At 40.9% G+C, this 21,824-nt stretch overlaps 3 protein-coding genes across 7 annotated transcripts in view; all 3 read right to left on the bottom strand.

The window, feature by feature from the left end:
* Positions 1–18,367, bottom strand: part of RB195_004547 (uncharacterized protein) — a gene marked incomplete at both ends in the record, with an annotated part of 32,656 nt that extends 14,289 nt beyond the window's left edge. For 2 of the 3 annotated variants that reach the window (XM_064182438.1, XM_064182439.1), the window contains 29 exons: positions 1,733–1,873; positions 1,997–2,076; positions 2,943–2,993; positions 5,071–5,807; positions 5,872–5,955; positions 6,136–6,217; positions 7,784–7,915; positions 7,986–8,059; positions 8,132–8,216; positions 8,285–8,450; positions 8,670–8,768; positions 8,844–8,972; positions 9,032–9,263; positions 9,327–9,378; positions 9,926–9,995; positions 10,098–10,211; positions 10,431–10,559; positions 10,843–11,098; positions 11,156–11,204; positions 11,727–11,772; positions 12,083–12,172; positions 12,580–12,705; positions 12,763–12,983; positions 13,148–13,282; positions 15,845–15,926; positions 16,034–16,174; positions 16,232–16,360; positions 16,770–16,973; positions 18,347–18,367. In XM_064182438.1, coding sequence (XP_064033702.1) covers positions 1,733–1,873; positions 1,997–2,076; positions 2,943–2,993; positions 5,071–5,807; positions 5,872–5,955; positions 6,136–6,217; positions 7,784–7,915; positions 7,986–8,059; positions 8,132–8,216; positions 8,285–8,450; positions 8,670–8,768; positions 8,844–8,972; positions 9,032–9,263; positions 9,327–9,378; positions 9,926–9,995; positions 10,098–10,211; positions 10,431–10,559; positions 10,843–11,098; positions 11,156–11,204; positions 11,727–11,772; positions 12,083–12,172; positions 12,580–12,705; positions 12,763–12,983; positions 13,148–13,282; positions 15,845–15,926; positions 16,034–16,174; positions 16,232–16,360; positions 16,770–16,973; positions 18,347–18,367 — 3,957 coding nt within the window. Of the gene's footprint in view, positions 1–1,732; positions 1,874–1,996; positions 2,077–2,942; positions 2,994–4,942; positions 5,808–5,871; positions 5,956–6,135; positions 6,218–7,783; positions 7,916–7,985; positions 8,060–8,131; positions 8,217–8,284; positions 8,451–8,669; positions 8,769–8,843; positions 8,973–9,031; positions 9,264–9,326; positions 9,379–9,925; positions 9,996–10,097; positions 10,212–10,430; positions 10,560–10,842; positions 11,099–11,155; positions 11,205–11,726; positions 11,773–12,082; positions 12,173–12,579; positions 12,706–12,762; positions 12,984–13,147; positions 13,283–15,844; positions 15,927–16,033; positions 16,175–16,231; positions 16,361–16,769; positions 16,974–18,346 lie in introns of those variants that run through there. The other variant, XM_064182437.1, reaches the window with a different exon arrangement.
* Positions 18,368–18,380: 13 nt separating this feature from the next.
* Positions 18,381–20,646, bottom strand: RB195_004548 (uncharacterized protein; the record flags this gene model as incomplete). The annotated part of the gene is made up of 3 exons (XM_064182440.1): positions 18,381–18,577; positions 19,150–19,313; positions 20,546–20,646. 3 exons carry the CDS (start codon positions 20,644–20,646, stop codon positions 18,381–18,383), a joined length of 462 nt encoding a protein of 153 aa, XP_064033707.1.
* A 463-nt stretch (positions 20,647–21,109) lies between these two features.
* RB195_004549 (uncharacterized protein) overlaps positions 21,110–21,824 on the bottom strand; it is a gene marked incomplete at both ends in the record, with an annotated part of 48,828 nt that continues 48,113 nt past the window's right edge. For 2 of the 3 annotated variants that reach the window (XM_064182442.1, XM_064182441.1), the window contains 2 exons: positions 21,110–21,272; positions 21,331–21,487. In XM_064182442.1, the coding sequence (XP_064033709.1) occupies positions 21,110–21,272; positions 21,331–21,487 (320 nt within the window). The remainder of the gene's footprint in view (positions 21,273–21,330; positions 21,488–21,824) is intronic. The other variant, XM_064182443.1, reaches the window with a different exon arrangement.

A 21,824-nucleotide genomic window follows, 5' to 3' on the forward strand; every position in this document is an offset into this window, starting at 1 on the left:
AAGCCATACAAGGAAAATAAATAGTGGTAAACAAGGCTACTAAAACTCCACATAACACCCACTTGAGTTTACACATCTCTCCCAACGGGAACACAACTCACTTATACCAGTAGCAAAGAAATTTGTGGTTCGGGAAGAAACAAAAGCTGCAAAATCTTTTTCCTATTCTCGAAAAATTTGCATAATCTTTCCCTTCCATGTAGTTAAAAAGATGTTTGAAGAAATAATAATGACCAGGTAAGAGATAGTTAGCATTAGATGGATAGGGGAGGATCTCAAAACCACATTGATACATTTTTGTCGTCAATTCTCGCGATATATATGGACAAGGATTACCGTACAGCATAATGGGTCCAGGCCCGTTCACTAATTCTGGGCGACTGTTCAGAATTCTTCTCTGCACTTCTACAACTTGTCCATCAAAACGTTCTGTGTTCATCTTTCCATATATTCCTGGCATAAACTGATAACAAATTAGGCCATCAGCTGACCACCATAAGGTAAGTAGGACTTTCTTGCCGGGAACTTCTCCAGCAGGATTGCAAGCGACGTCGGGTCCGCTCCGAAGAGGAGCGGCGGGATCGGTGGGGGGGAACCGGGGCCGACTGCCCGGATCCGGAGGGGCCCTGCGCTGGGCTAGTCACCGGCCTAGCCCCTCCGATCCCTGCGGGCTCGCGCTGAGGATCCCTTCCCCTCTGCCCCGACTCCCCTTTTGGGGGGCCTCTGGGCTGCCCCATGACCCCACGCCCCATCCCATTCCCTAAGGTGCGATGTGGATTGTCGGCTACCTTCTGGTGAAAGATGCTTACCCACTTATTTCCTTGTTTTACATTACGAGGTGCTCATTTGAAACTTCCTAACAGAAAAATCCACAAAATCCTTAGTACGAAGGCAGCGCGAACGAAGAAAATACTCGGACATGGCTGACAAAGCAGATGCGCTGTTCTGAATTTAATATGCAACTCAACTTCCATAAAAAACGATGTTTAAGTTGCCATAGTCGGCGGCGAATTACAGAGCGAGTGCATGGCGCCAGAACATTGCGGCAAGCGCGTAACACCCATCTGGTTGAACATATTTGGTGCTGAGTACACACTGCGATCAAAAATCCGCGACGGATTTGTGTATGCTTGTAAAACTTTGCTTAGAGGACCCGTATCACCAAATTCACGTAACTAGGGAAACCCCAGCGAAAACGTTGAGTTCGTGTTGTAGATTATGGAAACGAGCGTGACCTCCTCTTCCCCTATTCATCGCAGAAAAAGCGGCGTGGGTGGAAGACGACGTCCTTTCTTACAAAATCAGTTACAATGCGCCATCCTTCTGTACGCGCCGCATACACGAGCGAATGATTGGAAATCAGTTAGGTGTCCTCAGCAACCTATTCAAAGAAAAACAATGAATAGGAATAGAATGAATTGATTAATTTTTAACCTCGCTTCTTAGAATGACTAGGGGGAATTGAGAAAGGGCATGCTCACTCCGTAATCTACAATCCGCACTCTGCATGTATCCTGGGGATTCCGTATCACGTCAATTTTGTAATGCGCTCCCTTTAAATCTGTCATCTGGTTGCTTGAAAATCGCGCAATGTCATAATTAATAAACCCAAAGAACGTTACGATCCACTGATTTGCGACTCAGACAAGTGCTAATCGAAAAATATTCATATAAAAACCAATAAACCCGTTTGGGCTAGAGAACCATCATTAGAAAGCTTGCCATAACTTGCCTGTACTTCCTGAATCTCATGTTTCTGTTCTTTTTCTTTATCGTTCATTGTTCTCAACAATTTTTGAATTTCTTTGCGATACTTCGACCAATTTTCGTCGTAGAATTTCACCACATCCTTCTTCTCCAATCGCACATTATGCTGTAAAAGATTCCTCTTAATGACGCAATTAGGTGGCGGTAATGTTGTGTCGGAAATCTAAGATCTGTGATGCATTGTATTTTTTGGGAGTGTTTTTTTTTTCCGAATTTTATCATCACTTACTCTTAAGGCTGTTTCATACGTCTTGATTTGTGCGGTAAATTCATCCATAATCTTGCTGGAAACCTCAGAGAAACCATTTGCTGGAAATTCACCTGAGAGCTGTTCCATTTCACGACTAAGGAATAATGTCTACAAAATCCTACTGATACTTAATTCTTTATAAGGCAAACTCCTTAAAAGTAATTAGGAGTCGGACCTTAACAGATCAGTGTTAGGAGACCTGCAACGACCACAACAGTAACGAGTAGGCAAAGGTTATGTATTACAAAACTGACGTGGTAGCGGAAACCCCAGGAAAAAGGTAGAGGTCGAGAGATGGGATCAACACAAGTTTTTATTAGCCCTTTTTTGAAGCGAAGCACCTTCCAAGACAAACTACTTAATTACGAATTAAATAATTACGAATTACGAATTAATTACGAATGTTGTTAAATTTAATATCGCGGTTAAAGAAAGAACATTGATGTACTGCGGAAAACTCCAAGGGAACCTAGATTTCAGGTTGTAGGTTACGGAAACGAGCGTGGCTCGGCTCAACCTCCCCTAATCGACCTAAAAAACGGCGTGGGAACCGTTTTAGGTCGTACGAGGTACGTTAGAACGTGCTATCCTTGTACACTTTTCCGTCCCCTCAACAGCCCACTCATTGTTTTAATTAGATAGACTAGTGAGGAGACCACATCGGTCTTCGATGATTAGCACGTGAATGCGGTGCGTGCACAAAAGTGGCGCGTTGCAACTGATTTCGTAGGAAAGACGACGTCTTCGATGTCGCTTTTTTTTTACGACGATTAGGGAAGGATGAGCGAATCCACTCGATCGCTCGTTTTCGTTTCGTTTTAATCCACAACTCGATCCCTATGCTTTTTCTGAGGTTTCCGTATCACATTAATTTCACGATACACTGCCTTTAATTATGAAATGAGAACGTTCAGGATTTGCTTACAGTTTCCGGAAGATGCGCCACACAGAAGAATCCACGCTTGTGCTGCCATTTCTTATAGATTTCACTAGCAGTATCCACATCAATCCGATACCTTGCCATGGTGGAGAGGAGCATAATGCTGGATGGCCTCTCAAGAGGCGTTAGACGCATTTTATTCCTAAGATCCTTTTTCTGGCAAATGCAACATTTAGTGGTTGGTCTCGCTTTCATTATCTTCACATGTTAATTCTGATCTGAAAAAGAAAACGTGCATACTTCAATTAATCAACTCAAAACAAGCAAGATCATATAGGAAGTAGACGTTTCTCATTCACGGTAAAATCTTTGCTCCTGACTCGTTTAATCACCGTCTACACCGTCAAATGTATAGTAGGGTCAAAACGACATGAAACACGTACGCAATTGCGTACGCGGCTTCTTTCGAGGCACTTCGGTGGAGCGTAGTGGCTAGGAGCGTGGTGAAATCCTTGCTGGCACCACCCATCGCTGCAGTTTGCGACGGTCCCAATTTGGTTCCTGCTGCTGCCTTCACCACGCTATTTCGAGCGCGTACGCAAATGTACCGCAACTACACTCGTGTTTCATGTCGTATTGACCCGACTATAGCTTTAAAATGAATACGAACCAATATACATTGACTATTAAAAAATATTACGGTCGAAACAACAGCAGTAAACGTTACCAGATAAAAAGCAATTCAGATGATGGAAATATGTTTGAAAAATATGAGAAAAAATGCAGGGAGCACATAACTGTGGAAATAAATATTCAGTAATATTGTGCTAAATCCACGTTTTGACGTTATCGTATACAATACATTAACTCAACGACGTTTTACTCCATTGAAATGAATGAAGGAGAAATGAAAGCAAAACAAAAGCTCCAGGTTAGTTACCCGGTTCGTTTCAGTTTCACTCACATTATATTGGATGGAGGAATAATCCGTAACTTTTGTTTCAGCTTCCACATAGAAATAAGTACATGCAAAATACTGGATCCGTTTAATAGAGAATTTCGACACTATACACTGCAGCAGTGCTCGCGATTTTTAAATTCTTATGGATTCTCGTTTTTTCAGATCACTGAACTGAAGTACTGAGTGGACAAAACAGAGTATCGTCTGCATCTCCTGCTTTCTGGATTGAAGCCACTGTATCACGAAGCTGCCGTAGTGATGAAATCAGTGGAAAATATAGAGTTCGGGATGTAGATTACGAGTATGAGCGTGGCCCCGGCGAATTCCGCCTAATTGTCCTGAAATACAACTTTTTTTCTACAAAGTACATTTGAACATCTACTCCCTTGTAGTCGCTCCGATCCCCTCAGCAGCTTATTCATTGGTTTTGATGGAATGGGCCGGTGAGGAGACTTCATCGATCCTCGACCGCTACGCTCGTGTACGCGCCGCGTGCACAAGGGAGGAGCGTTTCACGTACATTGTCGGAATCAACGCGAAATTTTTCAGGACGATTAGGGGGAGTGAACAGGGCCATACCACGCTCATGCTCGTAATCTATACCACAAACTCTATATTTTCCTCAAAGTTTTCCAACTACGTTTATTCGTGATACGGTGCCCTTAAATCGAGGTGTTCAGGAAGCGGAAGCCACTTATTTGTGATTGGAAAAGTACCAAAGCTTGAAAATATTGCTTGCCGTTTGTTTTAGCACTTCAGGTAACGGAAAGTGATCTTCCTCCTCTTCTTCCATCCGGATATTTATATGTATTTTATGGAAACTCTTACTGTAACAATTACATATTTCATTGCTCGTAGCTCTCACTAGGAAAGAAAGAAAGAAGTTGTAGAAACAATTACCCAAGATATGAACAGCATACCAACTTGTTTATGAAATTTCCAAAGATGACTTATTATTTATTTATTTATTCAAACACCTGAAGGTGTGCTTGAAAGAAGTAAATGATGAAATATTTATTCTTCACCGTATTAACACATATTACATATTAAAAGTGGAGGATCAAGCCGAAACCTTTTAGTAAACCTAGAAATCGATGTAATAACCATTAGATTCTACACATTTTTCCCATCGTGCAGCCAACTCATTTATACCATCAGCAAAGAAAGTCGGGGAACGAGATAAAATAAATTGTCTGAAATCTTTGCGCATACCTAAATAATTCGCATAATCCTTGTGTTCCATGTATTTAAAGAGATGCTGGAAGAAGTAATAATGACTAGGTAAAAGATCTTTAGCATGAGATGGGTAAGGGAGAATCTCAAAACCACACTGATACATCTTCGCCGTTGAGACTCGTGTAATGTGTGGGCAGGGGTTGTCACAAATTAGAACAGGTCCCAGTCCGTTGGCTAATTCCGAATTTCTTGCGGCAATCCTTCGGTGAACTTCTGCGATCTGTTTGGAGAAACGGTCCACGCTCATCTTTTCGAAATCTCCTCTCACAAATTGATGACAGATCAGACCACTCGCTGACCACCAAACGGTGAGTAGGATTTTCTTGCTTGGAATTCCAGGAGCCGCATCAACAGGAAGATGTGATAGACGTTTTCGATCCTCAAAACAGAGCACTTTTTCTCCGTACGTTATTATCCTTGATAGAAATGGTTCTCTGCTGTTCCTTAACGACAACGCGGAACAAATCTCAAGTCGACATTGTAGTTGCGTTTCGTTCAAGATAGCGTCTTTGGAACGGAGGTAGGAGAGTAATGTCGCAGTGCTGATGCCGAGTTCTGACGCCAAATCGACAACACTTTTGTTGGGATCAGATCTGTGTAAGGTGTCCATTATTTTAATCTCGTCAGATAGTTCTAATATCTCCGTTGATAAATTGCATCCAGCTGATCCATTTCTTGTACTAATATCGCTTGTTCGAAGAGTACCGAAAGAACTGGAAAGAGTAGAGTTATCAGCGTTTGTTCTGTTTTTTTCGTTCATTTTCGATACCAACTCACCTGGGGCTGACAGTATTCACTGAAGGATAATAGGAATCAGAGGATTCCACAGAACAAAGGTCATTGTCATGGACTGCGAAATTCCTGGAAGAAAAATGCTTAAGAAAAAATGATGCTGTAGAACACAAAGGACGTAATTCAACTAAATTCATCTGGATACAAATTCAGCACGATAATAAGCAGCTAACAGATCTCACTATTTCATGTGAAAGAATATTTGAAATCCCAGACAAATCCATTATAGAATGGAACGCATTTACATACCCGTTAGCTTCTCTTCCTTGCTGATCACTAGGAGATGAGTCATCAAATTCTTCGAATGGATATTGTCCCGTATCGTACACATCTAAACATATCCAGAAGACTCTTGTTACGGTAGAGATACCCATCACCTATTACCTATTAATCAAAATATATTCATCTATTTGTCTATTTTAATACTGTTCCTTACCCTAAGATAGCGACTGGAGTGTCTAAATATGATTTCTTCACGAAAAGGAGTGACTCAGAGATTTCTGGAAGGGTTTGGAATCTACACGGACGGCCAATTCAATTCAAATCTAATGTGATACTCATAGGCATCTTTTTGTCTTTTTCTGGCTCAAAAACGACTATGTGTGTAATGTGAGTTGTGTCGAGAGGAAAATGTGTATGGGATTTATAGTTATGGTCCGGGATGCTTCTAATTTTTGAGTCTGGGTGCCTTTTGGATTGTGAGAAATCAGATGAGGGGTGTGTCAAACAAAGAAATCGTGCGGTAACGGTAGCCAAAGTGAAAATAAGTATAGCACCTATATTTAGTGTTTATTCTTTTCAGTGATCTTCTTCACAGGGTAAGTTTCTAAGAAAACAAAAAAAATCTATTTAAGTGCTGCGAAGTTTTTAAATAAAACCTTTATTCATCTGACGCTTCAAAATGCACGAATTGCAAAAGTCATCAGGTGTTGTGGAAACTATTTCGCAATACTGAGGAATTATTGTCATGAACAGAATGAATGCTTTTGCACATTTCATTTGTTTTTGTTGAAAAAAGCAACATTTGCTAGAAAGGTATAAATATAGAGCACATGAGGAAATTACAATCATGTGAGATGCTCTTGCTAGCGAGAGGGGACATCAGGAGCGGAAGCGTTTTGATTTCTTGCAAGAAATCGTTCAATGAATGATAAAAACGGAAGTTGTCAGCAGCAAATTAATTGTTGCTATTTTTACTTCTTTGCGAGCTCGGGTTGCCTCATTTTGCATGTGCAAATCAGAAGTTACATCTTCGTTGGCGATCATACACAGTAATCATTCCTTTTGATACTTATAAGTGACACCTGCTACCAACAGGCGTACATTCAACAATTTTACGACCATTCTTTTTTTTCTGGGGCGGATGTAGGGCAGTCGCTAAGAGCTCTGTGCAAGGTGGATGCTTCAATATCGCCCCGGTGCCCAGCCCTTCATCCTTAGGCGTCAATAAACCGGTGAAGAGCTTGGTGGGAAGATAAAAGCACTGACTTGATCATCGGTTCCCCTCGCAAGTCATTGTATAGGCCCACGCGCCATCTAAAACTTCTACGATTTCCCACTGCAGTAAAACGCATTGACGCATCCCAAGTGGATTGATACGTCAGAGACTTTACATTTTTATTTTTATTCTATCTACATTGGTTCTGTTTCCTTCAAATTTAACTTAAATTACCGAAACATTGAACAGGATGATGTAGCACCTGACAGAATAGTGTGTGATCATTTGAACCAAACCTCTATTGAGGAGTCTTAACACAGTAAAAGTTTCGAAACGTGAGGCAAATGAAGTTCTTACCTTTAAAACTCGCAGACCCACCAAAAAGGTGATGATAGAAGAATGCTGGGGTTCCAAGATGCGAGAAGGTTTAAACCACTAATAAGAAGTGGAAAATCTTACTTGTTGCCATGGTAGCATCAGAACAGGAAACACCTTGTTGAAGAAGATCTGCAGCCGAAACCTCAATGCAGAACGAAGATTTTTCGTCCGCTACATGTGAGGTTTTCACTTCTCGCGCATGATCACTACGTCCTGAAACGGGAAAGCTAATAAATGTTCGGCTAATATGTATAAATTCAAAAAAAAAGAGAGAGAAGAGGACCGTGCGAAGTCTGTTGGTCAGAAGTCGATGGTCCTTGAGAACAATTGAGGACCTCAGTTTGATACTGGACGGTTCTGTAGTAAACACCTTTCATGAGCAATATGGTAAGAAAATGTGAGTTCATGGAAAGAGAGTAGATGGTATACCTCGCAGAAGTGTTTTCATCCTTAGAGGATGTGAACGCGCTTGACTGTTCATGCACAATTTCACACTGTTTCGTCAAATCTACACCTGTAACAGTGTGATTCTGGCTTCAAAATTAGAAACAAAAGAAGAACGATCACTTAATTTAAAAATACCTTGTAAAAGTTGTGGGTTTTCCGGACGTCCACTGAAACCGTTAGTTGATGGAAATCCGCAAATACGAAGAAGTTCAGATTTGAGCGTTTGTTCATCTGGGCAGAACGGATTTTCTTCTACACCAGTGTTCTCACATAAATAGATGTCTTGCTCAGAATCATTCTCCTAAATGCATTAATGTCACAGTTGTATAAGTAAAACTTACAAAGAGAGAAGGAGGTGGGTGATTAGCAAATTAGTTTTTTTTTTTGTTTAAGAGCTCGTGTTCTACAATTAAAAGTAAAGAATGCATGGCACTGATCAATCCTGTTAAGACCCGCCATTTTAGTTAAAATATTAGTTCAACTTATGCGAGTAATCCGGGTAAAGAAAAATTTAACTTACTTTTTCATGTCCCTTTGGATTCCTGTTTTGAACACAATATCTCGACAGAAAATTGGAATAGAATACCGACAATGACGTTCTTTGCAAGCAGTGTTCGATCTGGAAGTGTAAATACGGCATGTGAATATCCACGAGAAACAGCCGAATATCTAATGTAAAAATAAGCGAACGCACATTAATCTGTTTCGAAATCTCCACCAAACGTGCAAACAGTTCATCTTTGGGAGCTTTAGGTTCATTTAGTAGCGAATTTGGTGTACATTCCCCATAGCGAGTTTCATATTCAGCTCGAAGAAATCCACCCTAATTGGATTGTTCCAAATGCACAACACATTGTCTTAAATACAGTAAGCCGAACTCACCACGAAAACTAAATGCTCATGACATATCCGTTTAACCGATTGTTTACAACTTGCGTACAATGCAGTTGCAATTTCCACACTAAGTTGATCATGTAGCACGAGGCAACAGAGAAGGAGCAATGCTTGGTCGTCTTTTGCTTCAGCTAATCCCGTGTGTTCTATCAACCGAATCTCACCACAAATACAACATTTGCATCTTTGCAAGGCTTCAAGGTGTTCATCGTTCAGCTCACTGGAAATAATTGCGAACAATCTTATATGAAAGCCGTTATAGCAAACACAGCAGAAAACATACTTCATTCCCTTCCTCAGACTTTCACGACGTTGCTGTTCGGGAATGAACTGAGCTAGAACAGAAAACATTCATTTAAGATAAAGCCTGTAAACAACCCCAAGGAACAAGAAGCCTTCAAACGAAATAAATATAAAATAATACAGACAATAGTACAAATAAAGTGTTTAGATCAATTAGTACGATAATAAGTGAAACTCGAGCCACAAAAACCCAATAATCGTTCCTTCTCTAGTTAAATGCAGCATTTCACGAATTTGATGACGTAAGGGAATCTAGGGGAACAACTCCATCTCTAGCTTTTCTTGCAAATTCCCTCATCACTTCAGATCCGTGGTATCCTGCCTTTAAGACAAAGCAAGACAAAAAAAAGAAAGATAAAAATACAAAAAAAAACTGTCAGACTAAACAGGTAAGCGGTATCATAAGAGATAATCAAAGTAGGAAGACTGACATTTTCCGTTCATTTCTCCTATACTATACGTATAAAAAGACAAACACAATTAAGGAAGAAAAGTTATACAAAGCATATAAGAACACATAACTTCGTTACATCAATAAATTCTAGCTAAGATTGAAAAAAGCATTATGAACATACTTACGCAGGTCGTTGTTTCTTCTTTCCCATGGTATTGGCAGAAAATTAGCACCGGCAATGGATTTTTGTCTTCCCTAAAAAAAATTTGAGTGTGACAAAGTAATTCAGAAAAAAGATTCAGAAATGTAAAAAAAGAAACCGGCTACCCTACTACTAATTCTTTGAACTATACCCACTCCTTCATTGAACTGCCACAAATCGTCATCAACCCAGCCAGTTTCTTTACGATACCGGACTTGCCAATCGTTATAAAATCGCATCAAGTGCTCTTCTGTTAATCCTTGCTGGTCCTGAAGAGCGGACATGTCAATATATTCTTGATTCTTCCGAAGAAGTCTACGTAGATGGGATGAATGATATGTGGATCAATAATGGAACAGACCAACATAATAATAGAAACAAATGTTGCTAAGTGTAAAGAGTACGTTACGACGATAGACATGAGTAAGAACTAAATATGTTCCCTAAAATGAACCACAGAAAAATACTTTAAAGAGTCGAATGCTCACATTGATGAATCCAGCACACTCGTGGAAGCGCTTCACCAAATCCAACCTAATGTAACAAGGTAGTATATTGAAGCTCCTTGGAGGAACTTGGCCCCATATTGTTTGAATTTCATAACATATGTGTATACCCTAAATATAATGATAAAATACAATATATTAAGCGATCTCAAACACTTTTTTTGCAAATCCCGAACTCAATGCAAATGTATAGAGTGGATATGAAGAAATTAGAGGATGTAACAAGGTAGTATATTTGAAAAAAAAAAACAGTATCAAGAACTATCGCAAACAGTTACACAACTTCCACAGACAAAAAAAAATTTTAAACAACCATTCGCTATAGTTTACAAAATGAAATGCAAAGAATGACCCTTAAATAGGTAAATATAACGTGGTGGTGGTATTAACTTACCGCTTGTACGTAATGTCTTTTACACACGCGTTTATTCTTGCCGCCCATTTCTTGATAGATGATTCTGGCTAAGTCCAATGGTAGTCCATAACCAACTACCAGGCAGCAAAGAAGGATCGCAATTTGATCCGGTGGCGATGAGTTTATGCGGCATTCAGTCTTCAAAGTCCACATGCCGCATATCAAGCAAACGCAGTACCTATCCTTCCCAGAAGAGCTTAGATCGCAAGCGATTCGCGATTGTTTATTAGGCAACCTGGAGCGAATGATCAAAGATTATTCAAGTATAATACAAACCCAAGAGAAAGCATACCCGCTCTGTTGTGATTCCTCGTTCGTCTGTACATTCCCCATATTATTTCCTGAAATGTTCATCATAATGAGTGACTTTAATTCTTCTTCGTTGTTCATATGTAGTGGTAAAAGTAAAAGTGCAGTCAAACGAAAATAAAAATACGAGAGGTATAGTATACATACATAGACAAATAAATAAATAAATAAATAAATAAATGTGATAGAAAGAATATAAAGCGAAAATAAAAGCAAAGTATGGAAAAAAAAGAAGAAAAATGTGAAGTTGAAAGAGATCATGTAACTTTGCAACTGTTGTTGCAAAAAGATAGACATTTGTATCCACAGAAACAAATAAACAAATAAATAAATAAATATACTTTGAAATTTATCTGTATAGCGAAAGAAACGAGATTTAGGAAAGACGTACGAGATGACGGAAAAGACGATAGCTCAACGGAAGTTACACCTCTTTTGGTGGGAAATATTTCAGGAATAACATAAGGGGCAGGCATTAGAAGTCATACAAAGATTCCATGAAACTCTGATATAGACCGAACAAAAGTTGTAAAACAAGCAAATAAATCACTTACGTTTCCTTGATCTTCCAAGTGATTTTATAGGTTCTGCTGGCGGCTGCTGAAATGTCTTGGTAAGTTTGAGCTAAAAATGACGTAAGAATTCCGATTATGAAAGGTTTCGTTTTCCTGTAGTGGAGTTCAGACAGTTCAAAAGACATTTTGGAACGTTCCATAAAAACACTGATGGAATCAAATCAGTTAACCAAACTTTTTGAAATTAAGCGAATGGAAAGTGATGTAAATGGTCAACACCTTAACGTATGCTCCACATACACTTCACATCACTTTTCTTTGCAGAAAGTATGAAAAAAGAAGAAAAACGTGAAGTTTTTTGTAGTATGACAAAAACAATCGAAAATACTCCTTACCAATACTCTCCATCTTTCTTCTTCATAATATCGAGTTTGACAATCGGTGTAAAATCTTACGAGGTCATCTGTCGACAACACTACGCTTCCCTGGAATAAAGTTTTATAATGATCCGTATGCGGACGAGAACATAGAAGAAAATAAACAGAGGCAAAACAAGGTGGAATAAGTGAAACCCATCGGGGTGATGCTCCGAAATTTAGGTTTTAAAAGCTTTGCAGCAATAGTCACAGCTTTCTATTCAATTCAGGTCATTTGCTGATAAAAATTTCCTTTTTTCTTTTATAGCCCCTAGTTTTACCTACATAATGCTTTGCTACAACTCTCATAACAGGAAGGAGGAATTCGTTATGTGACCCAAGCGTCAATCTTTTTTCCTCTGGTTCCCAGGAGGATTAAGATTAAAAAAGTGGCAATGAAATGGGGCAGAATTTTTCACATACACAAATAGTAAGGATGAATAAGGCCGTCGAATATTCACCAACAAATAACTCACATCCACTTTTGCACAAATTTCTCTGATACGCTCCAACAATTCAGATTGTACTCGAATTGGTACGAGGAAGTCTCGAACAGGAAACTGACCGCACACTTTTCTAGCTTCATCGCCGAAACATAATGCCTTATAAAGGAATGAATTAATTATTGTTTAACTATCAAAAAAGTGAAGAAAACTTACTGCCTGAACGAAATGATGTTTACAGTAGTGGGTACGTCGTGTAGAACTGTCTTTGTAAACATGACATGCTACATCAATGCCTACTGCATTAGACATAACTAATCCAGAGAGCAAGAGCAAATGATATTCTCGAAATTCTGGAGGCCTTCGCAGCTTTAATTCTGGGGACTGGACTCCACATAATGCACAAGTGGTCAATCTCCACGAATCTTCTTCGAAAGCTAGAAAAAATTACCATATAAAGAAGGCGTGCATCATTCCGACTTTTTTTAGTGCAAATCAATAGCTTCAGAAGAAAAAAGTGTTTTTCTTATAGGACTCCAAATGCGAAAAAGGTTTAAGATGATGAGTACACCATCGTAAATGTCTAAACTAAAGAACTCACGCGGAAATGCTCCTAGGCCTGTCATCGAGGCACTAAGTAATCCCATTAAATCCATTGCAGATGTGGATAACTCGTAAGAAGTAGAAGGTTTTGGATCAAACTGGTCAAAAGCACGTGAATGCGGAACTGTCAAATCTGAAAAATAGGCATATCCCCGCTTAGGATAAACTAGTGTGGCGAATAGCTCAGCACTTTAGTTAAATACTGAACATTACCGCTTCAATGAAAAAAAAAGCACATTCACAGTCACGTAAGTCCCAGAAACTACGAAAACGGTGATTCAAGCACTAGGGAAGAGCAAAGAATATAGAAAGAAACGCAAACTCTTCCAGAGCTCAAAGCACTAAGGCGCTGCCGTCCGGAGAACATTAGGCCCACCGGCGCAAGCACCTCAACACCTCTTTTCTTGGAAAAAATAACCGGAGATTTCCAGCAGTAAATAACCATCTTTAGCAATCGATAAAAAAAAATTGAATGCATTTAAGAAATCCACTCGCAGGGTTTATATTTGAGCCTCAAGCAGCATTTTCCATCATAAATGCACCATACTGGGGTGAACGCAGTTAGATAGACCATAGCCCGTTTAAAAGTGAAGGAGGTCCCTTCCCCAACCGTTCAAAACTGAAAGGGATCAGAGCAACGGCTCCGATTATCGTATCTATGAGAGAGACACCAAAAAAGTGGTCATAATGGCTGCTTAAGCAAGTTTCTTGAAGTCAGAGCCACTAAACAGAGTTGATCGCATAAGTATTTACATTAATCAGCGTAATTACCAAAATTGTCCAATTTTCATTTTCTTTCGTAAAATTCGTCATAATGGGTTCTTAAGCCTCTATATGGATATGTAACAGCTAAAGAAGAAAATCGTGGTGGCTTCACATTGATTGTAGGGTTTTCGGAAACTGCTACATGTAAGGCCGAATCAACGGCAATCCGCTATTCATTTACATAACAGCAAAAATGGCTGCTGCTAACTTGTGGATTCTTCCTGGTTCCACTCTGATTGCTAGATGGCCGAAGCTTGTATCAAAGTCCAGAGGTGATTTTGACGATTGATTTCCTGATCGTGGTTTGCTATGGAAGGAGCGACCAACAGCCCTAACTGTGGAAATCGAAAGCGAACGGTGAAGATTCGCGCTGGATCCTTCGGAACGTTGCAAGAAGATTTTCCTGGCTAGCTATCTCTTTGCCTATGACCTCAGGCTCATTAAGGAAATGGCGTTAAGGAAAAAAGTTAAGGAAATGGCGCGGACGTTGGAGGTCGATGAAAACGGCATCATCTATCGGAATAAGTAGTACAGTAGTCAAAGTCCATGAAACGTGCATAGTATGCCGAAAGTACAATGTAGTCCGCATCGTTCGCAAGGACTGGCTCGTTAGAGGTATTTAGGATGTAGCGAAGCCTGTTCTCGTGCAGATTACGAGCGATCGCAGCTCTACAAACTTCGATGCTATTATCCAGAAGAATGTGCAGCAGGAAAGTGTCGTCTACACTGACATGCGTGGAGAGGTGACTTCAACCTGACGAACCTAGACTACATCAAAACGGCCTATCACTCAACTTTGTGGAACCGGTCAAAGGTAACCCATCGAAGGGACCTGGTGGTCTCACATGAAAGCTGAAGCTCGTCCCCTCACATACTGAAGGGCGACCTGTGGGACGTTTATTTCCACAAAGTTTTTTGGAAATGGCAGTTCAATAGCGAGCATCTCCTCCACGAGCGAAATATTCCGTTGCGTGAGGGATTTCGTAATTCGGTAGCCTTTATGAAGGCTGCAGTGACAATATGTTCGATAGTCGGAGTCGGTGCCCCCACCAGCTTCACTTCTGGACGGTTGGCAAGAGGATCGCCTTCACTTTTGGAAGGTTTTGAATTGGCCCCCCTTATTTTGGAACCGTTGGCGACCTTGAGCTGCACCCCATAAGCTAGGCCCCTTCACCTGAGTAGGGTCCGTCTCCTCCATATCGCACCTATGGCACTGACTTAAAGGCATCACCCCACGAATCTGGCTGGGGTGGTGCGGGTTTCAGGTGCGTTATGCCTATACGGGATCGTAGATTATGGAGAAAAGGGTGATTCCGTCCATTTCTTCCTAGTTGCCATACAAAACGGCCCGAATGATGCGGCGCGTGCACAAGACTGGAGCACTCCAATCGAATTCATTGTGGAATATAGCGCCCGGAACGATCGAAGCCGCATCTTCCGGGCCGTTTCTTATGGCAATTAAGGGGAAATGGACGGAATCACCCTCCTCCCCATAATCTACGACCTCGTATATGCATACCCCCTTGAAACCCGCACACTCCCGATTCGTGGGGTGATGCCTTTAACCTAACGGCCTTTTGGAGGGCTACAACCTTGCGAATACAAATTAATGCGTGGATTAAAGTTGTTGCATGAGAAAATTCTTAATTTTAATAAAGAAATCATAAATCGTACAATTAAGGGGACTATCCTAACCAGCGTAATTACTAAACTAACCAACTTTGTTTATTGGCGCAGACCTCAAGAGGACCTGTAAGGTACCCATTAAGGCCACTTCTTGAATGGCCCCTACAACTCCCCTTTCCCCTTCATTGCACAGGCAAAACAAGCAGTAGCATGCAGTTTTCTTTTACAGAAAACAATAATAAAAGAAGAAACAAAAAAGTGCAACTCCTAGAAAGGGATATTCGAGGAAAAACGTAATAATTACCGGTAGAGGTTGACGCTAGCACTGCCGCGGTGTTACTAGACGTACATGGTTGATCCATTGAAGAACTAGCCGTGATGAAAGCCTTGAAAGAATTCATCAAAAATCATCAATAACAAAAATTCACCTTTTGTTAGTTTCTTGAATACAACATAAGATTCAAGAAAAAAATTAGAAACATACACGACCTACCCTTATGTCTTCGTTGAATTCCCTTTGTTGATCTTCTGTTTTCTTGTCTCTTCTCACCTTCTTCAGAATATCTTTGTGATATTTCGACCAGTTTTCCCCATAAAATTGTGAAACATGTTTCTTTTCCAAGCACATTCCATGCTATATACATGAGTTAGGACCAAGGCAAGGTAATATTATAATTTCCCTACTACTCACCCCTAAAAGTGTTCCATACATTCGAATATGAGCCACAAAATCGTCCATCACATTCTCAGGAACATCCGCTAATCCATTCACTGGGAACACGCCCAAAAGTTGTCGAAGTTCGCGACCAAGGAATAGTATCTGGAGTGACGGTTAATCTTGTTTAATATACTCTACAAAGAGGCAATTTGGTAAAAATAGGAAAAATAGGGTAAAAGAGGAGGAGGAGGAGGAGGAGGGGGGACACTCAACCGCTTCCTTATTTCTGAAAACTCTATCTTTCGTTTTCTGTTAGAGTAGCTTTAGCCTACATATCATCATAGATCCTCTAAAGACTCATACTTAGGCTTTAGGGCGCCGACTAACCTAATTATTCACTTCCGGAAATAAGAGCGCGGTTGAGTGATCCCCCTCCCCCTTCTCCGCAGCTACACTATACAAGGGGATTTTCGTTCAAGGATACCATCGCAAGATCCCAGGGGTCCCAGCGTACGAAAAACCTTATCACGAAAAATTTCGATTAAACAACGATACGGTATGGTTTACTTACAATTTCAACGTAGTGAGCGATACAGATATGTTGACGTGTGTGGTGCCATTCTTCGTAGAGTTTGATGGCGGTGGCCACATCAATCCGATGTCTTGCTAAACTGGACAGAAATATGATGCTGAACGGTTGCTCAGCAGGCGATAGCCGCATCTTATGTTTGGATTTTTCTTTCAGACATATGGCACATTGAGCAGTAGGGCCCATCTGAAAATTAAATTTAGTCTGCAAGAAAAATTCATCAAAGAGAAAGCAGGGAGTAAGCGGAAAGAACATGTAGGAAAACACGGTAGGATGCAGTTTTTGGTTCTTATCCTCGGTTTTTATAAGAGGATTTGACGAGAATTAATTCAATGATGATGAACAGTCATTTAAAGGAACGTTTTTGCAACACACTGAAATGTTTTGGGAATGGGGTCCCATTGGGTCATTTTTTGAAGGGATTTTTCCATAATTAGATAGATAAAGGTGTCCGAATCATACAATACACTTTAAAACATCTCCTGAATTAGGTGTGAGAAGAAATTCCCACGGGTAAAAAACAATGATTCTGGAAGGGTCTTCAAACGTAGCTGTGCGCATCCCCGCCTTTCTACCCCTCCACTTTCGCGCACTCTTTCGTCAGAAATCGATAGCTGAATAGGAGGAACACTACGGAAAAAAGGATTGCAACCTAATAAAATCTCTAAGAAATTTTCTTCACTCTATTATTGTGCAGTGGGAGCGATTTACAAATGAAGAAATCACTAAAAGTCCCTTTCCAGTTAAATACATGAAATATTTTATGCAAGAGGATGCGAGGAAGAGGGGAACGGAGGAGCAACGGCAGAGAGGGGGGAGCGGGGGGAGGAGTGAGGGGGGAACGGAGTGCCCCGACAGCGGGGGGAGTGCAGTCGTTAGGCGGATGGTGTAATCACGAACACTACGTTGTGGTACGCCTCGAAATTTGAACGGGTCTGAGAAGGGAAAAGGAAGAGGAAAAGAGACGAGGTTCTCGTAAACCATGCGTAGATGTGGGTTGTAGTGTGCGTTGCGTACGTTACTGAAATGAACGACATTTTACATTGGAACTGTTCGTTAGCCGATTCCATACGTTGCCTCCAAGAATCTTCACGTGAAACAACGTGTAAGAATTGATGTCGTCGAAAACATTTTTTTTTTACGAAGTTATAAATGTGGATGTAGTTCTTTTCAAATACTGCCTCATTCTGTTGATTCGAATCTTTGTTCTCTTAAACTACGTTGACGTCTGATTCTGTGATGTATCCGACTAAGTGTACGAAGTGTTGGCGACAGAATTGCACGTGAATTCCGTCATCAGGTCCAGTTATCTTATAGAATTCTATAGCGATTGATTATTGACCATTGATGTGATTTTCGTTCACATCTATAAAGGCTATACAGTGTTTAACAACTCTTTTTGTGGACAGTTTGATATAAATGCGAGTCAGAACGAGCTGAAGCACGTCGCTGTTGCGTAAGCGGCTGCGCTCGAAGCGGCGCGGTGGAGCGCAGCGGTTAGAGTCGGGGTGGGACCATCACGAACTGCAGCAGTGAACGGTGCTACCAGAGGTCCTCACTCGATCATAGCTGCACCGCATCAATAAAAACCCTTTAATTCTTCTTTTTTGACTCTACTGTAGCAGGCGATGTATGTAGGAGCTGCCATTGATCTCGCTCAGCGCATGTAGGTGGTTGTGTGGTCACAGAACCACCTGCTTCGAGTGTTCTATAAATCTTGTCGTACAGTCTTTCTCCTTTGTCCTTTGCGTCTTTCCACACCCAAAACGGTGTAACGTGCCGAAAAATCACTGAAAAAAAAACCATTAAAGTAGTTGTAGTGAAATGAAACACTATGCACTGACGAAGACGATAACGCCGAAACGTTAGCTGTTATTTAATAAAGACGATCAATAACAATCTTGGCTACAGCTCAAGAAAATCAATTAGAAACACGATGCAGTTGCATAAAGCGTTGCGTTCGTGGCGGTGCGGTGGAATGTAGCGGTTAGGATCGAGGGAACACTCTTGTTAGCACCGCTTCGGATCGCGATGGTCCCGCCTCACCGATCCCAATCGCTTTATCAACCGTCCCGCTTTAAGCGCAACAGATTACGTAATTGCACCACATCATTTCACCATTCATATCGTTTTTTCCCTACCATAAACATGTTAATATGATGCTAGACACCTTATAAGAAACTTTTTTTTTCGGGAAATTCTTCCCTATTATGGGCAGCATCAATGTTTTAAACCAGTTCCTTGTGGTCCTACGATCAGTGTAACCATCAGTAACATTCATGAAATTAACGTAACGTTATCTTCAATGCAAATCCACATTGTGGCCATCGCAATTTGGTCATTCGTGGCGACTTTTTCTTACGGTTTCCCTGTTGGACACGTTTTATGTCTTTGTCTTCTTTCAAGTACGGATGCACAGAAAAGATAGCCATACACACTTTCTTTGCCATGCTTTTCTTGCACACTGGGTATCCACCTTGTATTCTTTTTTCCGGAGTCATCACACTGAGAATGTACAGCACATCCCTCAAGGAAATGTTGATGGAACGACTAAAATGTATTTGATTCTCTTGACAACTGTTGTGATTTCACCTCTTAAGGTATGGGAAAACTACGTAAAACAAATAAAAGTGATCCAGTAATCTAAAGAAAGAAGTCAAAGAACCCTGACAGAAATAAGTGGTAGTTATATCGCCCCCGGTTACATCATATATAGGTGAAGCTCGTCGAGGAATATGTTTACGCAATGTCCACACAACACGCATGATAATTGACGCCTAAATACGAATCGCGCATCATACGGTGAAATGTGGTGAACCGCGGCATCAGTTGAACTTCTGCTGGGTCCGGTGGAGGTGATGTTCATGGTAAATGAATTGTTCTCTGATGCCCATTTCACTCAGCAGAGCGAATATATCCGAATGCTTTAGTTATATGTCTGTCATCTATGTATTTATCCAGGTTGGGAAATGAATATTCGAAGGTCCGAGCTGGGCAGGAGGAAACGAAGAACTTGAGAGCATACAAGAACATCGAGGATGTAGTAAAGAAAGCTAGAAACATATGGCCTTCGCGCTCACTTGCCAGTACAATGTTTCCGCTAAAACTCAGTAAAACTACAGTGTTTCCTGTTATCGTTATGCCTCAGAAATCTGGATGCAGTGGAATCAGAGGTACAACGCTCTTCGCGTCAACTAAAGCACGTGATGCATTGGAAACCATTTGGCAAAAAAACGTTAACGATTGGGTTCCATGAGGTGGAAGAAGCTCAGAGTTTTAGAGAGAAGATTAGTTGGTCCGAAAAATACGATCTTTTCTGTTTTCGCCGTGAGGGGATGTACGATTTGAAGCTCTCGCACATGATCAGGACAAATCGAACCATGGAAGCGTTGCTGGTGTACGCTCGAATAAAGCAACACTAGTGTATAGAAGAGTAAAAACGACAGTTAAAAAAAGTAAAAACATGAAGCACAGTATAGTTGCGTAAGTGGTTGCGCTTGAAGCGCTGCGGTGGAGCGCAGCGGTTCGGACTGAGTGAGGACGCCTGCTAGCACCGTTCGTTACTGCGGTTCGGGATGGTCCCATCTCGATTCCAACGGCTATCTGCACCGCGCCGTTTCGAACGCAACCACCTACGCAACTGCAATGTGCTTCACTAGAATGAAATAGCAAGTGATCGTCACAACTTCCACTTCTCCTCTACCACGAAAAATGACCAAGTAGGCTTTTCTAACCCAGTTTAAATCATTGTACACGACTTCTTCAATCCTTCATCTGTATCACCACATATATTTACACAACAATAAACAATAGTAGTTGAGCTCAGCCACGACATGCTTCCGCATTCGCTCAGGACCATCGGTGTTCAGCGGAGCTGACGCAACGTATCCGTCACGACAACCTCGTCAGCTCGGACCAGAGCACCGCTTCACAGCGGATGCGTCGCGTTAGCTCGAGTGGACATGTTCGGGGCTGACTGCATTTTTTTGATAGAATACGAATATTTCAGCAAGATCAAACTTTATACATCATCATTGCATACACATATTCATATTATCACCGATGATCATAGAATTAAGGCAAAAAACACATAAAAAGCTGTTGATATGCTACTTATATACAGTATCTTGGCATGAATTTGGCCATGCTGAAATGTTGGGGAACTGGGCGTTTAAGAGACAAGAACGAAAAAGAAATAAAAGAAAAACACAACCAGTACGGATAATTCCTAATGGAGATCGGACTAGTTTGAGAACCTGAATGAGAATGATTTGATGAGTTTTTCAGTATGCACTCAAATGAACGACATGAGAAGGCGACGATCAGTGATCCTTGTTCCAGAGAGTTCTATACGTCAACACCAGGTTATGACCCAGATTTGTGAAGCTATTCGGCCGCGCTGGCGCTTGTCGAAGATCCATTTCAAGCTGATTCGGTGATCTCGTTCGAGCTCTTCGTTCCGAACATCTGCTACCCCTTTTCAAACTATAATTTCAGTGGCAAAGGTTGGTGGTGTTTGGGAATTCGCGTCAAAAAACAGTACCTCATCATACCGTCCATCACTTTAGAATCCAGGAACGAAGAACCTTGTTCGAGAGACATCGAATGACCGTAACAGTCAAGCCATGATTGGCGCCGTCCACGTGCTGACTGTGAAGCTGCGCTATGACACGAATCATCGGAAACATCTGAGCCATTCCCTATAAGTTCTATCTCATGCGGCAGAATGATAAGTACGCTTCCACTTAAGCGCAAGGCGTTGATTTCTAGCGAGGGTTCGCGAAAGGAGGTTGCGAAAACCAAACTTCTTCGAACTGATCAAAAATTAAAAAAAAAAACTATTAACAATAAACTAATCAACAATTAAAAAGTAACAAAATAAAATTGACTCCTACTTAATTCTCTACGTTAAATAGCAAGCTTCATTAATTTTAGACAGATTAAATTTATTTTCAACCCTACTTATCGATTTTTTGAACTCATTCTACTTTATTACGATGGTGCACTCATGTTATATCGCTTTTCTTATAATCTGAG

The sequence above is a fragment of the Necator americanus genome, chromosome I (assembly GCF_031761385.1).
Source record: "Necator americanus strain Aroian chromosome I, whole genome shotgun sequence".
NCBI lineage: Eukaryota > Metazoa > Nematoda > Chromadorea > Rhabditida > Ancylostomatidae > Necator > Necator americanus.